Source organism: Pollicipes pollicipes, unplaced genomic scaffold, assembly GCF_011947565.3.
Source record: "Pollicipes pollicipes isolate AB1234 unplaced genomic scaffold, Ppol_2.1 Scaffold_6686;HRSCAF=7923_pilon_pilon_pilon, whole genome shotgun sequence".
Lineage (NCBI taxonomy): Eukaryota > Metazoa > Arthropoda > Thecostraca > Pollicipedomorpha > Pollicipedidae > Pollicipes > Pollicipes pollicipes.
The window spans coordinates 10,827,807-10,855,635 of record NW_023596921.1 but is presented as its reverse complement, the minus strand read 5'-3'; the positions used below and the strand labels follow the sequence as shown (position 1 = coordinate 10,855,635).

The window sequence follows — 27,829 nt, the reverse complement described above, 5'->3', positions numbered from 1 at the left end:
TCGCGCTTTACGGCAGCTGTCAGTACACACTGAGCAGTGCAGATGTCGCTAGCGTATGGTAGTCGCCCGTGGCCGCCGGCCGGTCTTCGTTTCTCCGGCGTGCTCCAGTCGCCGTTCGCTCTCAGACTGTGGTGGTTCGGTGCCCCAGTGATCCACATTCCGCACAGCCTCCAGGTGAGTGCACCTGGCCCCGGGTTTGGTCCAGACGCACCCCAAAACGCGCTGGAGGCACCCTGCGTGTGCGTGTGCTGTCGACGCTCCCGCTGTCCACAAACGTCCAGTGCACATGATCGGCGAATGTGTTCCACTGGCTCGCACACGAGTGTCTCAAGCCGTTTCCATAGCTCATCAGCACTCGCACCTCGAGCCTTGAACCCCTCGGAATGGACTGCGTGCTCGTACTGCGTGAGCTCTCTGTCTCGGTTCATGACGTCTACGAGACGAAACTTGACGTTCTGAACACTTAGGCTCGATGCAGCGTGCAGGTTCGTTATCATTCTTTCTCGTGCGGTTCCGCCCCCTCCAGCTCCCGCTCACTCTCCACAAGAGATGACTTACTCAGGCGGCTACTTTCGTCCCCGTGACTTTTGCAGTGTGCTCCGTTAGTGCGTGTGCTCTAGGATCTCATAGGATCCGCCATGGTGTCCCACCGTCACTGTTAAGCCTTTGGCGGTAGCACTCTATTATATATATGGCATAACATTATTTTTTGCTTCACAATGCTGTGATGTAGCGCTGAAGCATATTGATTATGATGAAAAGTTGTTGTATAAGATCATATGGAAAGTTGTTGTACATAAACTTTCGTGGGTACATGCTGTAGTTGAAACTGTTTTCTACCTAGAGCCCATCCAACCATTGTGGGGGCTCCAACCATGGGCTGCTGCATCTCAAAGTACTGCCTGTATTTTGCTTCTCCTCAGATGCTTGGGCTTGCGGGTGTCTCAGAAAAGCTATAGAAGGCAAACGAAACGCTTGGGTAATGATGTGCCGTCACCTGTAGTAAATTCTTACCTAATTTGGTCCTTCTCGGCTTTGCTATTCCTGGAATTGGTTTATGCGTGCTCTCACATCCGGCGTGCTGATCCTGGAGCTGCTCTAAGTATCTTGATCCTGGAGTCATCTGGTAGCCAGTAAATGACATCATGCTGACCTGGCACCGGCAGTATGACCTTGAGACGGTGGCCGGGATTGTCAGATCTTTATCACTCCTCCCGCCGCCGCCCCCGCCGCCATCCACACAGCGTGACCCCGGTCACCGCGCTCAGCTCGGTCGGGAGTGCCGTGTCTGGAGGCGGGCCACGCCGTCTCGGCCCCTGCCATAGATGCCTTGCCGCCACCGACAGCCGTTCGAGCAGCCGTGGAGCGTTTGTGTGAGTAGGCCAGCCATCTGCCAGCCGGCTCCCAAACGACGCCCCGGACGCGGCGTTACAAACAAGCCTGGGAAGGTTAGGCCTTCCATTTGAGACGCCTGGCTCCTGCCGGCGGTCTGCGGGGTGCTGACATGAGTGCATGTTCTGCAGTCGACCGGCAGCTTCCACCCTCGCCGCTCCCCGCGCGCTCGTCTTTTTTTTTGTCCAGTCTGCGCAGGCTGGCAGCTACACCGCTGCGGCGTCCCTGCCCGGCGTGACTCAAGCCGCTGTCCGTTGGCGGCTGGGGAGTGTCCGCAAATGACAAAGAACGGGAGTTGGGCATCCCCGCCTCGCTGCTAAGCCTGCACTGTCCTTCCTCGCTCCCTCCGCAGGCCACCATTATGCTGCAGCAGGCAGTGGTTAAGAGTTCCCTCGCCATAATTACGAGGCAAAAGGTAATCCCGCCTTCGGTGCCACATCATCCTCAACCGGCTGCTGTTGGAGGCTTGCCGTCGGTTTGCGTTCGAAGCAAGGCTGCTTTCATGCCTTTACCTCTCCGTACGCTGAACTCTGCTGTTAGCTGTTTTCTGGTCTCATGTTTTTGTAAACGTGATGCATGCTTGACGTTTCCGATAAGGAAGCATCTGAAGACGGAACTTATCGAATAATATGTTTCAGGTGTGGGTTACGAGATAAATAAGGACATTGTTATGATCTGACTGGGTTATTCATGCCCTTAAACTGGACGTCTGAATGAATCGTTCCCATTTTTAAATGTTTGCAAGTCATGCAGAATGTGCCATTCCAAGGGAGGGAAAAGAGGGCTATAGGTGTGATTTTGTTTATGGTTTTGTTTGCTGTCAGATGTCGCCACCATTTGCCGGCAATTTAGTATACTGCATGGGCATTCTCTACAGCCCGTGAACATTTCTTGAGTCATCGGCAAAACCCAGCTATGAATGCATGTGCGCCAATTTCAGTGGTCCTCACATGCCAGTTACCCGAGAGCGTGCGACATTATTTAACTGTTCCCGATCAATTTGCTGAAGTAGTTAGCAACCGAGAGCACCTGGCCATGGGTAGCCCCATGCCGCCGTGCGTGTTCCCATGGCCATCAAGGACTTCACTAATTAGCGGCGAGGCGCGCGTGAGAATCCAGGCGTGGGTAAAATGGCTCGAGCAGTTGACGGCCAAATAATTAATTATTTCGAACTGCAACCCAATCCCGTCGTAAGACCCACGAGAGCTTGAGCTTGTTGCCAGCAGGTTTTATTTCGAATCTTAACGTCTTACAAGCGCTGTATTTATGGCTGCTTTCCCAGCTGTCGGATTTTCAACAGACGTGTGTTGTATTTTTTAACTTGATGTGCTGATTTGCTCGCCTAATTGTCTTCCGTTAGCATGCGCCTGTATCATGCATCATTGGCCCCGACAACCCCGATTATATTGCAGAACGCAAGCTGTTTAAACGAGCCGGCACGGCTCATTCAGCGATACATTTCCGTTAATCTGCCCGTCCTAATCAACGTATTAAGCACTCATCGAGGCATAATCCTGTGTGTTCTACACACGTGCCTTCCTGTTCATCCCATACCGGCATGACGCAGAGTTACGCGATGACGCAGGTCACGCAGTCGCGGTCACTTCCGTTGGCCAGATTTTATTGTTTGTGACCGCCACCGCCGCATAAAGTCGCCACAATGTCATTGTTATTCCGGATCAAGCCAGGGGCAACGCGCAGCGGCAGTCAGAGCCTTTAGGCAAGCATGAATGCGTCATTCGCCGTGATGTCAAGGCCGTCGGACGGAAGGCTAATCCTTCTTAAAGGCTTGTGGCAAACCATCACGGGAATTAGCCAGGACTAACAGTTGTTTGGGCAGATGCACCGTGGTCTGCATTACGCTTGCACGAGCTTTTGTATGGTCGGCACGGAGCACGCAATTTACGCCCTTACGCACACATCACAAGACTGCATGGCAGGACAGTCTACAAACGAAACAGTTTTATGCTCCTCCTTAAGTGAAATCACTTTTATAATAGGTGAGTGGAAATATTAGGACTTTAAGTAAATCCCTCCCACATGCATTACAATCATAAGCCTGATGCCCCCCCCCCCTCCCCCCCCCCTGTTTTAATCCGGGTGCCTTACCAAGCCGTTGCGCGGTTCTCAAATTTGGTGCATTGTCCTACCTATACATCCGACATATCCTGACACACTTTCGGTACTCCGTATTTCCCAGAGGCAGCTTCAGACCACGTCTGAAGTGGTACGGTTTTGTTTGATCATCGCGTGAACGGTAAAATTGTAGCCCATCCTGCTCTCCGTTCAGCGTCAGCACTGTTCAAAACGTGACGCAACATTAAATCGAATCACGGACCCTGCAGAGGTGTGCACTGACAGCGTATTTCCTGCTTCTAAAAGCCGGTGTCCGATTTAAGTCCTCGTGCCATCAAATACCTCAAAAAGCGCTGTTCCGCGTTGGCGGGCGTGGAGTCTTGGGGGTATGCAAGGACGCTAATGGGATGATGAATTAACGTTGGTCTTGGTCTCGAAATTAGTGTGAGATGTTTCACACGATAGCTCTCCGCCCACTGGCGACCATGCATTCCGTGGCAAACGTACAAACGCTGCGTAGGCGGAATTTAAAATGTCGGTGAAAGGTGTCTATCCCATACCACATACACCATCCGAGGAAAGGTGACATCATGAAGGAAAGGTGACACATGACATCTGCGGTGGCCACAGGTAGCAGCGGTGACTGCAGGAAGTGCCAGGGCGGTGACAGCTACAAGGGGTAGATGTGGGTAGTGAAGGGGTAGAGTGGTACTCGTTGATACGTAACCTAAAGCCGCGTCGCACAAGGCCCCCCTCCCCCCCCCACACCATCGTCGTGTGCCCGAGCCATATGCAAATATCCCGCTATTGGGTGTAACGGCGAAAAAGGCGCTACTAGCATCGCAGCAATTTGTATTCGAGAACAATTCAAAAATGTTTTTGAAATATGGATTTGGCTCACTGGAACCGTAAAATCGAAAGGGAAAAGAGATGAAGCGATTTAATGATTCACCTAGATGACAGAAAATATTTTTAGTCACCAATCTATCACCACCTGAATGCGCCATGGGTGTTTTTTGAAGTTGTTGTTCATATAGTAGTTAGTTTAGAGCACGGCTTCTGTTCTAAGCTGAATTTTCCAAATCGTCTCAATGTACATTGAGGCAGCGAGGGGAACAAAACGAGATTTACCTCATGAAATAGATCTTACTGGGAAGATTCGGGGGATTTAAGTAGGTCCGAGTTCACATATATAATGAGCCGTATGACGTTTTATCCATGGTTTGTCTGGACGTGAGCGTTACCTATTAAGTTTCATGGCAGGTCTAAGTTTACCGGTTATGAGAACCGTAAGCCATTCATGTCTCGCTGATGTCAATTACCATTGTTCAACAGGTCACTTAACGCCGGGCTCTAGTCAGCAATTACGCATGATTTAGTCATCCGAAAGACGTAGCACGTCCTTCGTTACGATTACTTGCATGTCATCTGCAAAAGCGATGGCTGTTATCGCTGACATTCGACATTGTGTGTGGTTGGTATGCAGGGCTTGCTTGCCCTGCCTGCTCTTGTCCTTGCCGCTAACTACGGCATGTCCACTGCGTTCAAATATCGAGGCATCTCACTGCCGCCAGACCTGCATTGTAAACAATTCGTGATACGGGTGTTATTTTTGTCTTCCAAAGGAAGTTGTAAATAGGTGATTGTGGCAGAATATATCGAAAACGATTGATATGGGAGGTATTTGAGGGCTCATGCAGCTTTTATACTTTAAATGCTGGACTGAAGAAGTCCGACGTTTTTTCAATCAAACATCACTCGTATATGGATATTTCGATCAGTCGCGTTTGGGTGTCTGCTATTTAAATCCCCGTGTGCGCATAGACAAGTCAAGTTTTCGTTTGGTTGGTTATCCTCCTCGTCATCGTCACCTTATGACGGCACATCGTATGAGAAGTACAAGCCTGATACAGGCTATTCAAGTGACCTATTTAGCCAGTTGGTGGTATCTGGCACGCCCTATGCAGGTCGTGCTCAGATGGAGGTCACACTGCGAGTGGACCAAGCCATGAGGCCGACAGACCGGCCGAATTTCTCCTGAACACCCTTTCAGTTTGTTTGGACGTCTCCATGGAAACCGCGCCGCGTCTGTGAGCACGGCGTCGTTTAACGAACGTCCAATGCGTAGCCGGTTGTCAAGGCCGGCCATCGAGGCGGGAACTTCACACGGCGGCAGGTGCGGCTCGTTAGAGCCGACAACTGGGCCGCCGCCGCCTTTGGACTCGTTCGCCGCCGGCTTTGGGCCCGCTCGCCGTCGCCCTCGCCACCTGGCAGCGCCGTGAATGTCGCCGCCGCGCCGCCATTCCTTCTGCGCGACCCCGGCCGCCGGGGGTCACGCCAGAGGTCGGGCGACAGCCGCTGGGTCACCACCGCGGGTGAGGTGGGCGGGGCCTCGACCTTGGTCGGCCTCCGCCGCAGCCAAGGTCTGTGGCTGACGGGACCAGCGGTAGCCTGGACCCTGAGGAGGTTATCGGGACCCAGATATGTGTCAAACAGCTTACCGCTGGTGTAAGGTCGTGGCTGCCGTCGACAGACGTTGGGCCCGCTTCCTGGCGACGGGCTCACAGCAGCTCGCAGGTGTACAAAACTTCGGGCGGGGCCTCAATAATTTATCGGCAATTATCGAAAACAGATTATTGCGTAACAGGCGACCCGATAGTCGGACTTTTGTCTGTCACACCTGGACACTCGGCCGGTACGGAGCATCCTTGACACGATGTTGTTGCATAAAGCAGTTTGCCAGATATGCTTGCGTGGTTGCGATACTACCAAAACACTTGTTAGTTGGTCCTGGTGGGCGTAAAGCACGAGACGCTGATTGCATACGAATGGCATGAAAATGGTTGCCTGGCGTAACAAATTGCACCAATATATATTCATCAGCAGTAATGACAGGTAGTATACCCACGGTCGGTAAATGAAGGTAATGAAAAAGGTCATTAATTAGCATGACTTAAGATACTGCATGGCCTTCCATGCCACGGTGTGACGCAGCAGATAATGCTTTGCTACAGAAACTCGCTGGCAATCGAAAATCGAGTTCCTGCCTACCAATATTCTGGGACAGCAAGGTTTCTGTCTGTGATGGTGGTAGATGTCGACAGTTTCAGTCATTTAGTTGTTTGACTTAACCGTTTGGCGACGAGCAAGACATGTATGCGTTTTCTCACTGTCTGCCACATACCTCATATAAAACTACTTCTATGGATCGGCTGGTTAGTTGCCTCACGTTGAACAGCTGCATGCTTGCTTCTTCCAGAAAAAATATATTTGGCTGGTGTTAATTTGAATACACAAGTTACTGTTCCACAATTGTATAGCCTGCCTACTCGGAACGTACACTCTCAGCCAGCTGTGAACATGTTACTGCGTTCCGCAGACAACGCATTAACATGCCGGTATTCTACTGCAGTATCAGAAAAGTTATGAGCTGCGCTTGCTTATAATGCACGTCACTTGATAGAAATGGCACACTCAGCTGCCCATGGACCTTCAGACATAGTTTAACTCCCTTTCGAGATCATGTACATTCAAAAAGATTTCCAAAGAGACAAGAATAATCGAGTACAAAGTTAGTTTAAAGGAAGGCTCGCTAGGGACATTTGTGTTCTCTCTTTCCATGAACCATCCCCTGGTTTAACGTTATTTCTCACAACTTTGGAACTGCGCCCATCTGTCGCCTTTTTAGAGCCAAACCTTGTCTTATCACCACTGGTGCATGTCTGCAGCAGCATCCTGACAGCACAGCACGGCGGTATGCGGTTCTGCCGCGATGATCGTGGGAAGCGCAATATCCAAGTCGTCCCACTCATGATGCTCGCATCAGCGTGCAAGGCCACGGGCAATAATTCGGCACTGGGACGGCTGCTCCCGGCACGACAATCATTTGTATATATATATATATATATATATATATATATATATATATATATATATATATATATATATATATGCATGTATAAATATAATATATATACACATGCATAAATATTATATATGTCACTTATTAAAAGACACGGGACATTGCTAAAAGGCACGTTAGATCCCACGGCGCCTTTACACATATTGTGAAGCTGCTATGGAAGGTTGAGTTGCGGCAGCACTGTCCCAATGCGTAAGACAATAGAAGCTCAGCGACGGCGTGCTCATGTCTTTTTTTGCGTGTTTGCTTTTCTAAGGCGCTATAGCGACACTGGCAAGGCTTTTTGTCTTCTATGTTTATAGATGCATATTGATGACGTGTGTGCAAGTGTGATGAATTGGCTGGTTTGGTATCGGAGCATTTATGACGGGTTGGCTAGTTTGGTATCGGCGGCACTTGCGATGAGTTGGCTAGTTCAGTGTCGGCAGCACTTGCGCGATACGTGGAGCCAGTTAGCTCCAATAATTTGAGAAACAGGGCGTGACTGAGCCATATTCAACGCCAGGCAAGTGTGGGGGCAAGGACGGTGACTCTGCGTGATCTTAGTATGATACAAGCCATCAGAGTCACGCGGCCAGCCTGCAGAAGCCAACACCGACTGGTCAAGGTAACGACGTCCGGATACGACGCTTCCGACACATACCGTCTTCGCATTCCTCCAGTTGCAAATGATCGGTTAAGGGTAAAGGTGATTGTGCTAGACTCAAGTCCCATGCAATCGTTTTTTCAAACAGTAATTCCATCTGACGACAGCTTTTTCTTCCTTTTATTAACATTTCCGTGGGGACGCAGGCCTGTCCTTTGCAGCGCCAACTTCACGGCACAAGGCAACAGATCAGTGAAAACCACACAGTCGTCAGTCAAACGCACGAATAGTTCCTCACGTCTGGCAAAACAGTTGAATGTATAGTTTAACACCGTCACCAGCGCAACCCGACGCCGTGGCTCCGCCTTCCGTCCCCCTGCTCGACGCGGGCACCTGCGGGGACCGGATGTCTGCCTGGCGTCAGCAGGCGACAGGTGCGCCTCCAACGGCCACATCCGCCGCGACCAGAGCCAGAGTCGTAGACGGCACAGAGCCAGAGGCGGGCCCGCGGACCACCGCGGCTGAAAAGCAGACCGGCAGGGAACGGAACCAGAGCCAGAGTCGTAAAGGGCGCAGAGCCAGAGGCGGACCGGCGGGCCACCGCAGCTGAGAAGCAGGCCGGCAGGGAACGGGACCAGAGCCAGAGTCGTGGAGGGCGCAGAGCCAGAGGCGGGCCGGCGGGCCACCGCGGCTGTGCAGAAGACCGGCAGGGAACGAAGCAGAAGGCCTGAAAGTTGGGGATTATTGTGAGCTTTTACACGTCTGCGAAATGGAGGATCCGTTTCGGCAAGTGAGGTGTCGGAGAGGCTCCTTAGTGTCGGTCCTGTCGACATGCATGTGCTTCTATATCGGACTACTGTTAGGATGTAAGGACGCCCCCCCCCCCCCCCCCCCCTCCCCCGCCTCTTATTGGACCGCAGTCAATGACAATGTGCGTGATACGGTTATCAGGCACGTTGTTTGTCGTGCGACTTAACCAACCGCATTCCTTTCCCTCGCAGGTGGTAACAAGTGCTGTTTGCATTTTACGTTACTTTCACTACATCCATCATCCGAATGTACCGAAGGGATTATGGTTTACTCATCGTTGGCATATCTGATCGTGCGGGAGAGAAGAAATGAAGTGAAAAAGCTGCCTGTTACGCTCCAATGTGCATACATCCCTTGCCTGAACGGCTCCACTTGAGCTTGAGCTGGCTCCGATGACATCGGCCAGGCTGCTGTGCCAAGCCATAGTGTGACTTTCGAATATCCTGGACGGTGGTTCCTGGTCGCACGTTCCCTACGTCGAAAATCTCTATGGCTCGAATAGCTGTTAGCCGAATATCTGATGACCAAGATTACCGCCAGCAACTCGCATATAAAATTACGTTGATTAAGCATGACGTGATTATGCTATAACGCACAGTCAACGGAACTTTATATGCGGTGTTTTATGATATGTTTTGGTGCATTAGATGTTACTTATTTTCAATAGCTCAACCATATTGTTTTGCTGTTGGTACATTTGAGATAACATGAAATATAAAGATGATCACGCTTTCCAAAAGCAGAGCACAAACTTCGGTACAATAGACAAAGCCTCCCTTTTAAATTATTTAACATAAGTAGAAACTGCATGAGGGGGAAAATGGCATAATATATCAAAAAGGAAAACTTCCGTTTGGTGGCGAAAACAGCTATTTTTAGGCTGGTCGCACTATCAACCACACTGGCTAACAGCTTAATGCGTGCTCTGATGCTGTTTACCCCAATGTCAGAGCAAAGGAATGAGCAACAGCAAAAGTTCAGGACGTGATACGTATATTCTCCCACCACTAGGTTACAGCTATTGTGCCCAACACAATAAGTGGCATGACCATATTCGGCGCAGTCTTGCATAAGCCGTTCCTGAACGTGCACGTTTAGCTTCGTTTAGCTTCATTGCAACGAAGCTAAGCCGGCGCGAAATCGTCAAAAGTTTCGAAGATCATGCACTCGCAACCCGCGAGATGACATCACCTATTGTCTGCGGCTGCGGCTGTAGTCAGATCGACCGCTAACACGCTCAAGAGCTTAAGCACGCCACATTTGACGTAACTCAGATCTGATCGTATCTCCGCGCGTCGAGGCATAGGCACGCCCCGGTCGCAAACTGACGCAGTCCAGTCACGAACCGCCCGCGGAGGGCTGCACACCGTGCCGTCACGGCCGTGACCAGGGTCAGCCACACCTCGCGCAGCGCTGACGTCATAGCGGCGCGTGACGTCAGCGATCACCGCCGCAGGACGCGGAAAACTGAGCACCACCATCGGATTGGCTGACGCGGCGTGTAAGTGATTTGGCTGGTAATCGACCGTGCTGATTGGTGGAGGGGTAGAACGCAGCCAGTGGTAAGCCTTGAATCAGCTTCATAATACCAGAAAGCTGGCACCGGCTACGACGGATTCACCTTGGTAGTTTGCTTGGAGTGTATCTGTTGTTCGCTTGACCCCGTCTGCCCGCCCGCGGATAAACCTCGTCTGCGGTGCCCGCGGACGAACCCCGTCTGCGGTGCTAGCAAACAAACCCCGTCTGCGGTGCTAGCGGACAAACCCCGTGTGCGGTGCCCACGGGTCGAATGACGGACGGACGGGTCTCCAGCACGAGCTATAAGCAGAGACTAGCTACACAGACTGCTGACACCTGAGCTATTACTTCGCTACTTAGCCAGCAAAAATATGTGTCAAGTTATTGTCATGTGACGTAGTACAACCACACGTGCTCACATGGTATCTACTACTACCCGCACGCTGCGCGTGCGGGCAATGCACACGTGCGACGCATGCTTAGACGCGAGCTGTGCCGTGGTATATTCGGAGTTGTAGCTCATTCGGTCACCAGCGGCACCAGCGTGGTGGGGATACCGGAAGTCAGCGCAGCGTGGGTGACGGATAATCAAAGCCTGCTGGCCACGTGCTGTGCTGCTGATTGGACCGCAGCCAGCGCGTAATGGACATCGATCGGTGATTGGTGACTAGGTGGTCATCAACGAGCTGTGGGTTTTGCTCCGCCCGTAAATGAATCAATGCTCGATGAGCTGGGAGTGCTCGTTCGGCGAAAAAATTGGTTCACTGCAATTTGTTTTTGGGTAGAATAGTCGGTGCACAGGTTGCGTCGATGATCATCGCATTTCCTTTCTATGTGCATGGCGGAGGGTCCCTGATCTTCTGGGACTCAGATCATGAGATTAAAATGATTGAACGTCAGGTTGAGCCAAGCTCGTTTGCTATTCTGTCACGAACGGGTGCAAAAAGCTCACAACAGTGGCAGATCATCGTACCAATCAAAGGCCCGACCTGCATCGTACCAATCAAAGGCCCGACCTGTATCTCTGATCTCGTGGGCGATGAGACGCCTCGGATTAACGCTGAAATGACGTCATACTGTCACTTGACATATGGCTCAGGGCCAGCGCGGATATGACGGGGAAAGCCAGAGGACCCGTCACCCCCACGCCATCCACCTGTCGGCGCGCCCCTCGTCCAGACAACGTCACAATTAACCGGCCGAGCGTCGCACAGCGCCGGACAAACGAATCAATGGCTCATTCACGCACGCCATCGACCCCGCCCCCTCTGGCGTCCCCTCCCCTCTCTCTCTCTGGTCACGCAACGACGCTAGGCAGGGATCGCTCTGGCCGGTCGGGTCACATCGAATGGTTCGATGGAGGCATACTCTCTGGTACGTATTTGTGTCGGAGCTGACTTGGACTTCAGTTGGTCAAGCGTAGTGGTTTTGGTCAAATATTAGTCACACAACAAAGCTAGACACGATCTAGTTCCAACGTCCCACCTATTGATTCCTGTATTGGACGAATAACTGTTTTTGACAAGTTTCGACCAGAACAAATTACCTTTCAATCGGTAATCGACCAGTAATTACATCGGTCGGCGCGTTCCTAAATCCAGCGCCAGCGCAGCTTTCAGGTGTGGGGGCGCTGGCTCCGGAACCGCGCGGGAGCTGCCGGCACCTCGCGTGCTGGAGGGCAATCAGGATCGCGAAACTGCCGGAACGCGATTACCGTGACTTGTTTGCGACGCCGGCCGTCGCCGATAGTGTTTAATGTTGTTCTGGCGTGCCACGTCGGACTGCAGGGCGGCTACAGGGCGCTCGGTGGTGGGCTCGGCGGAGCTACATGCGGCAGACTAGTCGCTGAATGAAGTGCTCCGTCCCCAAGTGACGACTGGTAGGGACCGCTGCCTGTTGGTTTGCCCTAGCGGGGTGCTTTCTGTTCCTGGGGAGTCGTTTCGTGAAGCGATGGGGTGAAGCCCAGCTGACTTTGCTCCCAACTGCACAGGCGAATTAGAGCCGCTGTTTTTTCTTATTGCTGAAACTACCCTGGATTGCATGCATGGCATATTTACGGCTGGGCTTGGGCCATTCCGTGGTTGCACGTATCCTGCTTTGTTAAATCGTGCACTGCTCAGATGCATGGAAATGGTTATGGCGAGGCTTGACATTCTTTTGGGCCCATCAGCAAGGTAAACTATGAAATCCATGTCTGCGAATAACTCTTGCTTGCATCTATACTCATAAGTGAACTACCGATTAATGTACCATCCATGAGCAATTGAATTCCACTCTGCAAAAGGCTATAATGGCAAATGCCTTCATTGACTGATTGCAATTCAACATAACCCCACACTGCCTTGCAATGTAAAGAAGGCTCAATAACTACTTGTCCAGCCTCATTTGCATTGCAAATTGATGTTACCAGAGTTCTGGAACCTGTCGTGCCAAGAGTTTGCCGGAAAATAATTATTCAAAATGAGTCGCTCGTGACTTTGAGATACACTGTAAGAAGCCATCAGACACACTACTGGGCTACACGGCCAAGGTTTAGCGCATGACGTTTTCATGAAACTTGCAGGAGTCACCACGCCGTGTGCTCATCATTCTTCCGCAACAAATTATGGCGAAAATTCGTCTTGTGATGTGGCAGATCGAAGAGCTATGGTGCAGCAAGCGAATCCTTGTCGAACTGAGAACACGGTCAGATCCTGATTGGTATACATTTCACTTCAACTGTAGGGAGCGTCTCTTTTGGACGGGACGGATCGCTCGCAAGCATATCCGTGACAAACTTTGACCAAAACAGGTCAGAGACCCGTGCGCGTGATCAACAAAATCCGTCGCCACGCGGGTTCTCATCAGTCAGGACCTGCAGATAGTCCTACGTCACGACGTGACACCATTGGTTCACGCTTCCCAGAACGCATCGGCTAAGTATACTCACCCACACCCATATATATATATATATATATATATATATATATATATATATATATATATATATATATGTATGTAAGTATGTATGTATGTATGTATGTTTGGTGTAAGTGGTGTCTTTATGAACCAATTATAGCTGCATGTGGTTTATATAAGATGAAACATTCACTCGGTGCGGTGTGGTTGCTGTTGCAGCTGCAGGACTGTTTTTGTGGTGTAGAAACGCACCTATAATCATCGGCTGTCATCATCTCATTCGTCTGATGGGGGTTGTGCAGGCGCGTGAGCAGATATGACGGCATGGTGCGTGATACACTGCAGCATACGAGCCCCTGCCGTATGGCACTGATTGATGGCAAGTGTACCCAAAATGTAGCACTGATACGATTAGAGGAAAATTCGCCTTTCGATACTCTTTAAACTCGCCTACCACACAAACCTCCACAATTTCTAGGCAGCTCGTGCTGCGAGACTGGAGCGCCACAGGCTGGCTGGCGCCGGCGGTGCCCACAGCAGAGACCCCAAGTGAAGACTGAGCTCTCGTGCCACACCAGCCGCGGTGTGAGCGCAGCTCCCGTCTGCCTGGCCCCGATCTGCTGTCAGGGGCCTCAGAGGCCTCTCGGTGCCGCGGCCCCGACCGGCCGTCTGCTGACGCCGGGCGCGCCCACAACAGAGGCTCCAGGTGGAGACCGAGCGCTCGTGCCGCTCCAGCCGCGGTGTAAGCGCAGCCCCCGTCTGCCTAGCCCCGATCTGCCGCCAGGGCCCTCAGCGGCCCCGAGGTGGCGCCGCGGCCTGGACCGGCCGTCTGCTGACGTGTGGGGTTTTCACGCGGCGGGGCCACGCGAGCTTTCCTCCGGCCGGGCGGGGACTTCCTGCCCGATTCCCGGCCCGGTGAGCAGCGCACGCGAGCACCCGAGTGGCTTACGATGGCGTGCGATGGGCTCCTGTGGTATGTATGCACATGAACAGGTACACCTACGCACGTACGAGTGCAGCCAGGGCCGCGTTCCTGCTTTGTCTCACATGACGCCAGTGGCTTAGAGACTGGGTCTTGGAAATACATGAGTAAACCATGCATATGTAATCAGTGCTAAATAGATAATACATAAATGATGTATTATCATATCGAACCCTCGTGTATTCATAAGTCATTCTAAATTGATCGACCTGTGCATTGCCACCATCACACGGGGACATATCCATCCAAACCAGTTCATGCATCACGCCTATGGTGCAGCATGACAAGAAATTCAAAAGGCTCTCCTCCAGATTCCCACCTGCGGCGGAACCACTTTGTCTGTGTAATTTCCTTGCTAAATCCAGCTATGTCCATTCGTGGACCCTTGGCCATTAGCATGGGCCGGAAACAATTTTACTGTGCAAATGTTTACATCTCATCATATTCCGAGAAGCTTTATGTTTGATATTTTTTAACATTCTTGTTTCCTGCAGGTCATGATTGCACGTCATGTTTTTCCATATTGTAGGGATGTGCTGGAACCAGCTTTACGCATCGTTTGGCAACTTAATGTATTTCAAACAAATTAAGGCTTTGAAATAGAGGAATTGCTGAGCATTCAATGCGAGATCACAATCCTGATGCAAGAAGAAAAAATGTTTACCGCATAACAAAAAAGTCAAGTTTTTTGTACCGGGTATCGTCCGCTGAGGTCCATCAAATAAAGTTGAGTAGTGCCCCGCAATTGGTTTCGCCAGTTAAATTAATTGTGTCGACTTAACATCTCAAATGGCTCATCACACAAACGTATCACAACTGTCATAAGCAACGATTCCACTACTATTGCAGCCCCATCGCCCGGCACGGCGCTACTGAAAGCAGTTGGCGCCAGTGTCGTGTTGATCGCGCGCTGCCTCACTCAAGAGGAGCCTTTCCAATCCGACCGGAGCATGCGCAGCTTTCCCCGGCCAGTGGTCCGGCCCAGATCACCGGAAGTGGGTCACATCCGGGTCTCATGCCAGCTCCCGGCGAGCCGGAGGCCCGCTGGCCGGTCCCAGCGCCTCGCGCGCCAGCGGTTACTGCCCAGTGCCCGTCTGCCGGGGTGAGAAGATGTATACCGGCCTGAGGGCCTCCTCAGTGAAGCGTGAATAAGTAGCGCAGGCTTAGGTGGAAGTCGCGCCGTGAGGGCTCTGGTTGACGCTGTGCTGGCCAGAAAGCGTTAAGTGATGTGCTAGACGCAGCCGCCTCGGACTGTGGTTGTGAATGGTACAGAAGTCTGCTCTCCCACATCATTAAACCGGTATGGTCGTTTCGTAACTCATAGCGGTAGTAAACGTAACAACCCAAGTGATTCGACTAAAAATGGGGTCAAGCTCGTCATGTTTTATGTCGCGCGTATCTAACGCCAGTCGCTGCCGCGCCGTTCAGTCGCGGAGGTGGGGCCCCGTCCCACAGTTGGCTGGCTAGGCGTCGTATAAACCTTCCTTCATGTGGGGCCCCCGTCCCAGAGCTGGCTGGCTAGGTGTCGTACAAACCATACCGCCAGGTGGCCCCCGTCCCAAAGCTGGCCGGCTTGGCGTCGTATAAACCTTACCTTCACATGGGGTCCCCATCTCGAAGCTGACTGGATGGGCATGGTACAAACCTTATCGTCGGTGAGAGAATCCAAGCCAAGTGAGATCCAATCCAAATCCAAGTGAGACAATCCAAGTTTGTTTACAGCTCGGCTGTTCTTTGATCCGAATACGAATATGAACGCAAAAAATGGGTAAGAGGTGATTGGCCTTGTTGCATGGTCAGAAACTGTGCTCCCGGAGTTACGTATGGTTGGTTCTGTCCGCAGCACTGCTTTAAGCATGCTGGCTTCGCGTACCAAACACCAGAGAAAGCGATCGAATAGGACGGGATCGAGACGACGTGACCAGGATAAGATTAAGAGACCAGGAGCGACACTTCACCCTGAAGAAGAACTTCCCTAGGACTACAGAGTCTTCCCCAGCCCGAGCTCCAGCTCCGTGGGACCCCCCACCCCCCCACCCAACCCCAACCGTAACACCACCGAACTCCAGAGAGGATGTAACACATCAGCACAGACCACTCCACCCCTTGCCACAGGCGGCGCGCCGCGCGGCCGGCGCGCCGCGCCCGCTCAGGTGGCCGGCCGCGGGCGCGGCGCGCGCCGCCTCGGTGGGAGCCGATGCAGAACATCTGTGTCAAGGCGGCTGCCCTGCACGCCGCCTCGTGCCGATGGTCGCAGGCGCCGACCCGGACCGCCCCCGCCGGCCGCCCGTGCCTGCAACTGGATCACGGACAGTGGCCGCCGACAATGAGAGGCTTTTCTTATCGATCTGATCGTCAGAGCTGGGGCCTTGTCTCGGAGGGTGCCCTGGCGGGGTGCTTTCCCTGTTTGTATTTACTCCGCTGATAAGTGACTCGGCTTGTAAAGTACCTCATCAGATATGCCAGACTGACCTGTGGTTCTTGTGCAGGGCTTCTAGGGTCACTAGGTCTGGTTTTGGGTGTGTCGTAATGCCCCGCATCTGAGGCGTCAACAACTTCGAGTGTATCGCCCGTCATTGTCTTATCGCACGTTTTTAAGAAATGTAAGCACGCTGGGTGCAATAGTCACCGCTGATGGCTTCGTATCAGTGACAATCAGACTGATATGAGCCGTTATCTTTCCTGTGAACTATGTAAGACTAAAACTACAAGACCGGCTCTCTAAATATGACGAATAGGTCTAATACCAGCATGTAGTTTGGGTCCTTCGGGACTTGCATTGTTTCTTCCACGCTTTCCTTATCCGAAGCATGTGACAAAGCTGGTAACCCAAAGTTGGTTCTTCTATGTAGTACATCTTTCAAGACATTCCTGCCCCATGAGCTATGCCGAGCATCGACTGCTTCAAGTTCGAGTAAGGAACTCCGAAGGTAAAATCAGATTTGTATTGCGCAGGGCCATTGATCTGGTGTAGATAAATATGTTTTATGGCTCTTAGAAAGTGCCCGTCTCATTTGAAGCCCCGGTAATATTTACCTTTTTGTCCCAAGCAATAGCATTCACACCAGAAAACCGATTGGTACTTGATGCGCACTCTTAAACTGCACTTTGTAACACATTATTTTTTACGTAAATGTGTGCTTGTCGTTGCAGAGATTTAGTTCCAATGTTGAGCCCGAACGGGATAACCGATTTCGGGGCTGAACAATGCCGTTCGAGTTGTCTTTGGGGTGAACTGTGCGGTGCCTATCTTGCTTGCAACGTGCCTTGTTCCCGACGGTCCGCTTTCAGCCCAAAGGGATGCCGGGCATTGCGCATGGGCGAAATAACGTGATAGCAATCAAGCGTTCCAAAAGGATCATTCATTCCATAGCGCGATCGGCGATGAACCGGAGATCTCAGCTTATAGGTATATGCCGATCCGTATGGATAGTGCCGGATGCATAACATTAGCATCCCAGATCGAGGACCATCTTGGAGAATCGATGTGTTGACTATTTCGCGATGGTGAATGTTACTGGAAAGGCTGCAGAGGCCGGCATTAGACTAGATGTGAGCTGGAGGAAGCACAAAATGAGTTACAGTGTATTTTGTAGGTGGTGAAGGCATAGGCGCTAGTGGTAAGATAGTCAATAGTCTAGTGATGACGGTAGAGACCAATACACTTGGCTTGAAATCCCGGAATGAAAAAGGAGGCTTGGTGATGACCAGGCCCATAGCTGAGTAGATGATGTCGTTTGAAATATGCACGGTGAATCAGCACTTCGTACCATACAAGGTCAGACCGTTTTGTTAACCAGTGCAACTGAGTGTTGCCAGCTGGTACTGCATGACTTTATAATTTCTCCTGAGATGCGCAGTCACTGAAGTCAGCAAGTCGATGCAAGCTGACGTCAGCGCAGCCAGATGTACCCACAGCGAAAAAGTGAGCTAAGGTGTTTGGTTTTGTTGCGGTAGACTCGTGCAATCACCAACTATTAAAGGCAAATGTCAATGACCGAGTGGAGACAAATGTTATTAAGACTCATTTCGACGACAGGATGTGAGTATTTTGACGAAATCTTTGGCAGTCGGGATAGCCGACCACCATACCACGAATATGATGCAGACGATAGTTAGCTGAAACCCATGCCAGCTCGCTGCCGATGACATGTGCTGCCAGCTGGTAGAAGTACTAAGACACTGGTTTCGTCTGCCCAAGTCGCAACGGTGCTGCTTTCCTCCACGAGCGGAACCTCGGGTGGGGGTGAGCAAAAAACGTAGAATGTAATCTGTTTAGCCAATTCTCTAAACTGAAAATTAAGAGTCACAGCTAGCTCCAAGCAAACACCCCTTGTCTGCACTAGTGTTGTATGCACACTACAGGTCACTTAGTGACCTGTAACGATGTTTAGTTCACTTTAAACGCCCCAAGCATTCTTTTTTGGCGAAGCAAGCTTGCGGGCGCCTGTGTATCGCTAAACTTAGTGCAAGTACCAGAAAAACGTGTTCAAGCCGCTATCAACCGTATCCAAGAAAATCAGAAGGCTGGCACTTGTTTGTTTTACTCTTACTAAAATATTATCATTAATTATTTGACATCGGCCTCCCGGAATGAAAAGCTGTCTCTCGCGAGACTTCAACGTACCATACAATAGAAACACGAACTGCTTCGATCTTTACTGATTTCACTTTACACTGCAAACAACAGAACTGTGATAAAGGTAAAGAATTTCCAAGCAATGACTTGCATGGACGAAATGCAAGCGTCATGTTCATGAAAGCCGCTCGTTGTCTTTCTTAGTATGTGAAAAGCACCCTGCTCCCAGCCACCCCGTGATGGAGCCGCGTCGCCGACAACGACTTGGCCCTCCGCCTGACTGTGACGCTCCCGCGCCCATGTGACTATAGCTCACCACCAGCGCACGTGACGCACCCACTGCGTGAGTCGGCGGCACCTCAGGTGGCGGCCGTCTGTCACCCCTGACCTGACCTTCCCACCCGCCCGGGCGCTGCGCCGGCGCGCCAGCCTGTCCGCCGCGGTGTAGCGCGCGCGGCCGCGGCCGGGCGCGCCGCGTCTGGGTCAAGGTCGGCCCCCGTGGTGAGGTGCGGTGAGCGCTGCGCCTCGGCGGGCGGCGGCACCGAGGCCACCGGCAGCGTGATCGGCAGATAAAGCCGTCCGGGAGAGAGAGAAAGAGAGAGAGAGAGGGAGAGAGGGAAGAGAGAAAGAGGGAGGGGGAAGGGAGGGAGGGAGGGAGGGGAGGGAGGGGGAAGGGAGGGAGGGAGGGAAGGAGTGAGGGAGGGAGGGAAGGAGTGAGAGAGAGAGAGAGAGAGAGAGAGAGAGAGAGAGAGAGAGAGAGAGAGAGACAGAGAGAGACAGAGACAGAGAGAGAGAGAGAGAGAGAGAGAGAGAGAGAGACGGGGTGGAGAGGGAAGAGTGAGCAAAAGGATTGGAGGGAGAGAAGCTGTGGGGAAACTAAGGAAGAGGAAGAATGGCAGCTAACTTGAGGAGGATGTAATAGGTGAGGAGGGTGATAGAGGGCTGGAGGAATATGCAGAAGAGAGGGAGTGGAACTGGATGAAGGAGTGAGAAATATGGCGAGAGCAAGAGATATAAAGGAAAAAACGGTGAGAAAGGAAGGGGAGACAGAGAACCAGAGAGGGAAAGAGGGAGAGGGACTAGTGCTAGAATAACCGTTGTCATTTAGGTCACTTGGATATACAACGATTCCTCGCATTCAGTTAGCATGTCTGTGATGCGATCTCCCAAGATTTGCGTTTTCCCTGCATTGAAGCACAGCCAGCCATTTCAACTACCCCTACGTGGAAACTAACCTCTTCGAAAAATGCATAAACTTTTGCTGGGGGAAACACTGGTTCTTCAATAAGACAACACAACAGGAAACATATAAAAATAAGTTGCAGGACGGTTTTCTGTTTTCCTTTTTACTCGTTGGTGCCGAGCGCCACAACAGACTGCTGTTCACGGGTAAGCAGTCGGACTGGCCGCTTATACATTTGTATATGCACGCACACACACACACACACGCACACATGTATATATATATATATATATATATATATATATATATATATATATATACGTTTATGTGTATATACATGTATATGTGTGCGTACACAATTTATCAACTATGCAATTTAGTATGTGTATTAATAAATAAAAATAATATATGTATACATATATCTGTTTATATTAAGTACACACACACACATATATATATATATATATATATATGTGTATATATATTGTGTATAGCACCGTATATATACATATATAAATATATATGTATATATATATATATATATATATATATTATCTAATATTGTGTGTGTGGTGTGTGAGTGGTGTGTGTATGTGTGTTTGTGTGTGGTGTGTGTGTGTGTGGTGTGTGTGTGTGTGTGTGTGTGTGTGTGTGTGTGTGTGTGTGTGTGTGTGTGTGTGTGTGTGTGTGTGTGTGTGTGTGTGTGATGCTTTTTTCTAGCGGCTATAGATAAGAATATGCTGTCTTACGCATGTCAGGAATTAGTAAACGACTCAAACGATAGTTGCCTTCCTTTGAGAGCATACACACGTAAAACATTTTTCCCCATATCGGCTATTGCCACACTCGTCCGTCCCCCAGCGTAGGTAGGAATGAAAATATACTAGGTCCATGATCAAGAGATCGGTGAGAAACCGAAGCTTCACTGTTACCGTTAGGGCATTGGGAGCGCGGGTAGGACAGAACGTGACGGTGCTGTTCTGTTCTTTCGTGCAGTCTCCAACTTGGCCGGAGACTGCGATGCGGCTGGGCCACATGTAACCGGTGTGTCGCTTGACATTCACTTGCACGTGACGTTTTTGTTGAACGATCAGTTTGCTGCGGCCAGCATCCATGTGTGGGTGCTAAAAATGGATATGACATTACTTGCTACACCAGGTGTTGCCGTTTATGCTCTTCGTTGGATAATAGCGGTTTTCAGAGATTTCGCCATAGACCACGGCCGAGCTGGGCTCACATGAACTTTTTCATTGGGTTGGGATACCACACTCCATCAGATGCATTCATCAAGCTGTAAATATCCAGTGAAACCACGTCGATCTTCTTATAACACAGCATAAGCATTCGACGATAGTTTGAGGCCATGTTCACAGTGTCATAGGAAAGTGAAAAAGAGTGGGGTGCCTCCTGGATCCTACACGGAGGGTTTTGTGTCTTCTGTGCTGTGCTGTGCTTTCCAGTCTGTGTCATTTCTCGTCAGTTTTCCTGCAGTGTCACCAGTGTTTCTTTCTAACGGTTGCTGTGTTTCCAGAGCTGCTCACAATGGGGCTGGGCCGAGAGATGGAGGGGTGCGGCCAGTGCGTCAAATACCTGCTGTTCATCGCCAACTTCCTCATACTGGTGAGGCAGAGCAGGCGTATCTCGTACTGGTGAGAGAGCGCCGGTTCATTTCGTATTGGTGAGAGAGACGGCTCATTTCGTACTGGTGAGAGAGCGTCAGCTCATGTCGTGCTGGTGAGGTAGCACCGGCTTATGCCGTATTGGTGAGAAGGCACCTGCTTGTGCCGTATTGGTGAGAAAGCACCGGCTCATATCGTACTGGTGAGAGAGACGGCTCATTTCTTACTGGTGAGAGAGCGTCAGCTCATGTCGTGCTGGTGAGGTAGCACCGGCTTATGCCGTATTGGTGAGAAAGCACCGGCTCATATCGTACTGGTGAGAGCGACGGCTCATTTCGTACTGGTGAGAGAGCGTCAGCTCATTTAGCACTGGTGAGATGGAGCCGATTCATTATGAAGTCAACATCTGTTCATGAAGACGCAGAGTGGTGCGGGTTGCCTGGACACGAAATTACCGCCTCTGGAACATGAGATAACAATTCCTGCCTGCGAAAGTGGATAATACACTACGCTATGCGTCATAAAAGCTCTGACTAGCGAATGAGTGAAGGCATAAACACCGCAACGGCATCACGCTCGATCATCCATTAGAGGATAAATGCTCATCAAGAACATTTATTCTGACATGCTTAAATAATCCATCATTATTGTAGACATAACATAAACGACCTGGGTGCCCCACTACTTTGTCGTGATTTCAATCACGGCGGGGAGAATCGAAACACTTGATGAATCATGGCACTATACTCGTGCATGCATATATAACTGGCTGGTTAGTAAACCATAGCAGCAATACTGTCACCTCGATGGTTTGTCACATTAGCGTGGTGTACAGTGCCTTTTGCTTGCGAACTTATAAAATTGTTTATCGAATTGCAAGATTTGGTGGCAGTCAATAATTGTCATCTAAATACGCTCATCAGACTAGTGTCTGTGTCTCGTTCAAATGCTTCAGATATTGAATAAGTGAAATTGTGCACAAGAAAGATCGGCAAAAATATCATGTTATTCAACTAACTAATGATGCCATGTGACGACTGCTGTCAATGACGGATTAGTTAGATCTTAAGATGGTTTAACTGTGCCGAAAACAGTACTGCTCAGACCATGGAAAATGCACGAAGTACAGGACAAGTATGATGAACCAATGAATAGTGACTCCACGGGCGATGCATCCGGCAGACCACGCTCATCGAAACATGCATCAATTAGTTGTGCGCATGACCCAGTTTGTTGTCGACCGAGGCACAAACTTTGATGTGTTTTATCGTTTTCATTTTTTATATTTTGCACTTGTTTTCATCACGGTGAGCACATTCCGTATCGTTGCCAACGCTACAGTACTTTACTATGGATAGATATGTGTTTTTGTGCCTTTCGGCTTTTTTGGCTGTACTTAACCTGAGTCTAATCATTGTTTCAACTCCCACACACGCTGTCTGGGAACAAAAGGTACAGTTTCTGTGGCAATATCCGTATCACAATTACTTCACTCGTCAATCAAGTGTTTTCCACCACGCTCCGCCCAAACAACTTAGCAGGAAAGATACGTGCATCGTGACAGCTTTCACCGGAGCGGCATCATCGAAGCCGGCATCACGTTAGGTGTACACAACAAAGGCGTAGGGCAGACGTATGCCACTAGGCCTGCCAACAATGTCGATAACCTTTTTACCAGCGAATCAACACCCAAAAACGAGTGACCGGTGTTAGGGTTGTGTTATGATCTCCACTTTCCCTTCTGCATTGCCATGTAGCGGTACATAGGTCCGATGTATCGTCGTGTTTCCGGAGCTGAACAGGATGATGCGTGTCATCCACAGAATGTCGCTTCCAAAGACTGCCACAACGCTAGTCATTACATTTTGAGGCACTGTTCGTCAGTGGATGATCTGTACGATGGTACCCTGATCCACCTCACTGTGTGTGGGAAGACCAACGATATGCGATCGCACACCAGATGCCATGCAGCAGCTTCGACTCATTGATGCAAGTGACTGGACACATGCTTAGCAAGCGCCGAACAGCAAGCAAACGACACGACAGGGCCACTGCAAACATTTTTGGAGCTCTCGGAAAAGAAGCGGTTGGGCATTACAGTTACTGCACCTTATACATCAGCTAAATAAGCACACATCCGTACTGGCCTTGAAGGCGTTTTCTGTGCAGCGAGACCGAGCAGTTGTCATCTTCATCGCGACGCACTTACCGATCTGCCGACATACTGGGGCTGGGCAATGCAAATAACGTGGTCCCACCGGTATACGTAATGACAATTTAGTTGCAGCATCCTTCTCCGGATGTATTCTGCGCATTGAAGACGAGCGGACGAAGCTCCGGCTCCCCTCTGTGAGTTCAACGTGTCGACACCGACAACCGGCGCTGCGTTCAGCCGTTGCCGGGCGTAAGCCAATGCACGGGCATCCACGTAGCCATCCGCTGACGCCACCGACGACCCTGTCCGCAGATCGGCGGCATCACGGTGCTGGTGGTGGGCGTGTGGACAGTGGTGGACAAATCCGAGTTCGAGAAGCTGCTCGGCACCGACCTGTACGTCTCGTCGGCCTACATCCTGATCGCCACCGGCGCCATCGTCTCCCTGGTCGCCTTCCTGGGCTGCCTCGGTGCCGTCAAGGAGATCAGATGCATGCTGCTGACGGTGAGGCTGCGGTGGGGGTGCTCTGAGTGTACGGTGAGGCTGCGGCGGCGGTGCTCTGAGTGGACCGGCCTTGTCTGTTGTGTATATCACAGGGGCAAGATGCCAAGCTCTGCAAACATCCGCGCCCGCGCGATCTTTGCTGCAAGTGAAAGGCAGCATTGCTTATCGAGAGAAAAGCATTGTTCCGGGCTGGGTAGACGCATCTCTGCCCTTTGCTCGTCTTCCATGGCTGTCCTTGCGCACGGTGGGCTGACCGGTAATTTGTATTCGCTGCTGGAGATCTACATTTCTGACATCCCTCTCCCCTCGCCTCCCTCCCCTCCCCTCTCCCCATGCAACAGAGTCCACCGGCGGTGCAGAAGTGTCCACCTGGCTGACAGCCCTCATCTGTCACGGTTGCGCGAAAGGCTCGTCAACAGACCACAGCTCTGAAGGCCAGCGCTTGTCCGTCCCCAGTACAGCATTGCTGCCGTTCATCACCACTGTGGTACCGCCCCTCCGCCCAGTCCTGGCATGGCACCGAAATGTGATCATCATGATGGGCTAACTGTATGGGGCTGCTGCAGGCGTACGAGCAGTGAAGCATTTTGTGCACGTCCAGTTAATCGTGACACTCCGCCCTCAGTACTTCATCATCCTGCTGGTGCTGTTCGTCGTGCTGCTCGTCGGCGGCATCCTCGGCTACGTGTTCAACGAGCGCGTTGAGGACACCATTACCACCAAGATGACGGCTGAACTGGACGAGTACAGCACGAAACAGGGCATCAAGGACGCTTGGGATGCTGCACAGAGCCAGGTAAGCGGCGGCCACGGCAGGTGCAGCAAGATGTCACTTAACGCGCGCAGGTGCTGACGTTGTAGGCTGGTGTGGTAAGGGCGCCAGGCAGAATTATTATAAAATATCGCCATTAAAATTGATGTATTTGGAATGTCCACCCAGATAGAACATCAGGTTCGAATCAGATACAGATTAATTGCTCACATAAGGTACTTCTCTTCTTCTAAAAACAAAGTTCTGAAACATAAACGCTTCATTGATATCGACACCGCCGTCTGTCGCTCCTGCACATTAACTTATACAGGACTGTTCAGCGGAGGATAACTCTCGGTCGGAGGGCACGGAAGAGGTCACAACACGGTTCGTGCCACCGGAGCCATATGTGTAGCGTCGTGATCCTGAAAGTATGGCTGGCCGTAGGACGCTCGTCTCACGCAGTTGTGTACAGTATTATATTGTTCGTGGTTCAGTGGCTGGTTTGCTTCTCCCCACCTGTGATTTTGTCTCGAGCAATGAGCGTGATTCTTTATGATGGGGTTCGGGCAGCCGTGTCATGCGCTCAAGTCACGGAGGCTCTTTGGAGCCGGGTTTTTAATAGCCCTGATCCGCCTCAGAGCCCTGTCATGATAAAAAAAAATAGCGGAAAATCCAGGCAAATATACTTCAAGAGAGACCACGACGTTCTGGAGACGTTACTTTATCATCCCCAAACCGAAATTTATCGTGAATCGGCGCTTCTGGGCCTGTGTCGTGGGCGGCATGAATAATAGCACCTGCGCTCTGCCCTGCCCTTGGACACTACCTCGAACGTTGGTTGCCAGTGGTGTTTGCCATGACCTTGCCCACTCCAAGCGAGGCTAATCCCCACCAGTCGGCCAGAGTTAAGTAGCTGCAGCCCCCTCCCCCCGACCGTCTTCCCGGCTCAGGCTGGCCCTGTACCGTCACCGACTAGTCCTGACCCATCCCAAGCTGGTAGTCATCATGCCTGCTGCTCTCCTGGTGACAGATCCTGCGCAATCTCCATCGCGTCTGTCGCTGATCCTACCTAACACGTCCACCATCCACCAGCAGCCAGAGCGCCGATGACATTAGATCCCCCCCCCCCCATGCCCCTGACCTCGCCCTTCCCTGACGCCGTCCACCATCCACCAGCAGCCAGAGCGTCGATGACATCAGATACCCTCCGCGCGCCCCTGACCACCCCCCCCCCCCCCCTAACGCCGACCACCATCCACCAGCAGCCAGAGCATCGATGACATCAGATGCCCCCCTCGCCCCTGACCCCACCCCCACCCCCTCGTGCGGTCCACAGATGAAGTGCTGTGGCGTGGACCGGCCAGAGGACTGGAAGGGCCGTGTCACCCCGCTGCCGGCCTCGTGCTGCCCCAAAGGGACGGCCGAGCCCTGCACGGAAGCCAACGCCTTCCAGATCGGCTGCAAGGGCCGCATCAAGGAGTTCGTCACGGCGCACGCCACCGTCATTGGTGGCGTCGGCGTCGGCATCGCGTGCGTCATGCTGCTCGGCATGATCTTCGCCATTGCGCTCTTCAAGATGATTGAGTGAGGCACGCTAAGGCCGTCGAAAGGCTGAAGCATTCGCCGCAGCTGCGGACCGTCTTTCGTCGCAGTGGTGGTGCGTCGGCGTATCGCGAGGAGTATTGCAGCGTCGTTTGTTGGTGCGGACGCTCGAACCGGGAGACAGGTCACTGTTGGGAGGTCGGAGGGGTGCTGTTGGACGGTGCCAGGCGCGAGGGTAGGACGCGGACCATACTGGATTGTGAGAGGAATGGGCGCAGGGGCGTCAGTAAGTCCACAACTGCCCCTCCTCGAGAGGCTTGTCTCAGGAATGCGTCGTCCACTGGAATGCCTTCAGAGCGGTTCGCGAAGTGACGTTACGGTTTGAAGAAACAGGGGCGTTGTAAGAAGAGTAAGTCTCCATGGCGACCCACTCAAACCAAAGCGCCAATGCCACGCGTACAGACGCCTGGGCGAGGCCACTCTGAGTGGCTCGCGTCTTCGGCGTGCCGTTGCCCCCGACAGGATGCAAAGCGGCGGAGTCCGGTGGAAAGCAGCTCAGGTTCCGCATGGGGACCGCTTCACAAATACGACCGGGGGAGAGAGCATTCGCCCCGGTGAAAGCGTCGGGACTGAGTCATTTCTGGATTTGTTTGGCATGGCGATGACGTCATGTTTGAGATTCTTCACATAAGGTCAAACGAAAACATTCCTCTGACTCACATATAATTGAAGAGATATTGCTGGTTTCATGGTGAACGATGTGTACGGAATTCTTTTCGGCGAAACAATGGAAGGGCGTGGTGGTGTCGCGGATGCGGGGTGTGTCGTGTTCTTCGTGTGTATATGTCGCACTGCATGTATTTCACACCATGCGCTCTTATTCGCGGCGGTGATCCTAAATAGCGCAACGACATATTCCGGCTGATAGCTGCATGGTCGGCACGTAGTGCCTGGACTTCAAGTAAATGGCAACCACTTCAATGTGCCTTGCATCATCGGAAACCGTGGGCGCCACATGTTGCGTCGCTGTTGTTCCTGCTGCGCATCAAACGCGGATACGTGACGAGAGCGCGATAGTCACGTACCGGCCGCGGCCTCGGCACTGTTCGCACATAATACACCGTTGTATAGCACCCCGGAGTCTGTCTGGCCGGCCGGCTTGTATCTAACCTCGCCATGGGGTGCCCCTTCCCCACCCCCACCCCGCCCCACCCCGCCCACCGATGTGGGTCAGCCGCCGCCGGTGCAGATCAACCGCGTCTCGTGCCGATCGGGAGCAGCGGCTGGAACACGGCGGTCTGGTTCAAGG

At 51.7% G+C, this 27,829-nt stretch overlaps 1 protein-coding gene across 2 annotated transcripts; it reads left to right on the top strand.

Annotated features, from left to right (window-relative positions):
• The first annotated feature begins 110 nt into the window (after positions 1-110).
• On the top strand, positions 111-27,653 carry LOC119108646 (CD151 antigen). Of its 2 annotated transcripts, none has more exons than XM_037232261.1 (5): positions 111-174; positions 21,478-21,566; positions 24,033-24,224; positions 24,850-25,020; positions 26,315-27,653. In XM_037232261.1, exons 2-5 carry the CDS (start codon positions 21,489-21,491, stop codon positions 26,564-26,566), a joined length of 693 nt encoding a protein of 230 aa, XP_037088156.1. In that variant the 5' UTR covers positions 111-174; positions 21,478-21,488; the 3' UTR covers positions 26,567-27,653. The 2 variants fall into 2 exon arrangements, with proteins under 2 accessions (XP_037088156.1, XP_037088157.1); XM_037232262.1 differs by lacking the exon at positions 111-174 and adding an exon at positions 15,276-15,484.
• The last annotated feature ends 176 nt before the right edge of the window (positions 27,654-27,829 follow it).

Excerpts from the sequence above, each read along its gene's own strand:
- LOC119108646 (XM_037232261.1), top strand. The coding sequence starts at position 21,489 with ATGGGGCTGGGCCGAGAGATGGAGGGGTGCGGCCAGTGCGTCAAATAC. Across the intron at positions 21,567-24,032 it reads TCGCCAACTTCCTCATACTG|ATCGGCGGCATCACGGTGCT; the intron begins GTGAGGCAGAGC and ends CCCTGTCCGCAG. Across the intron at positions 24,225-24,849 it reads TCAGATGCATGCTGCTGACG|TACTTCATCATCCTGCTGGT; the intron begins GTGAGGCTGCGG and ends CTCCGCCCTCAG.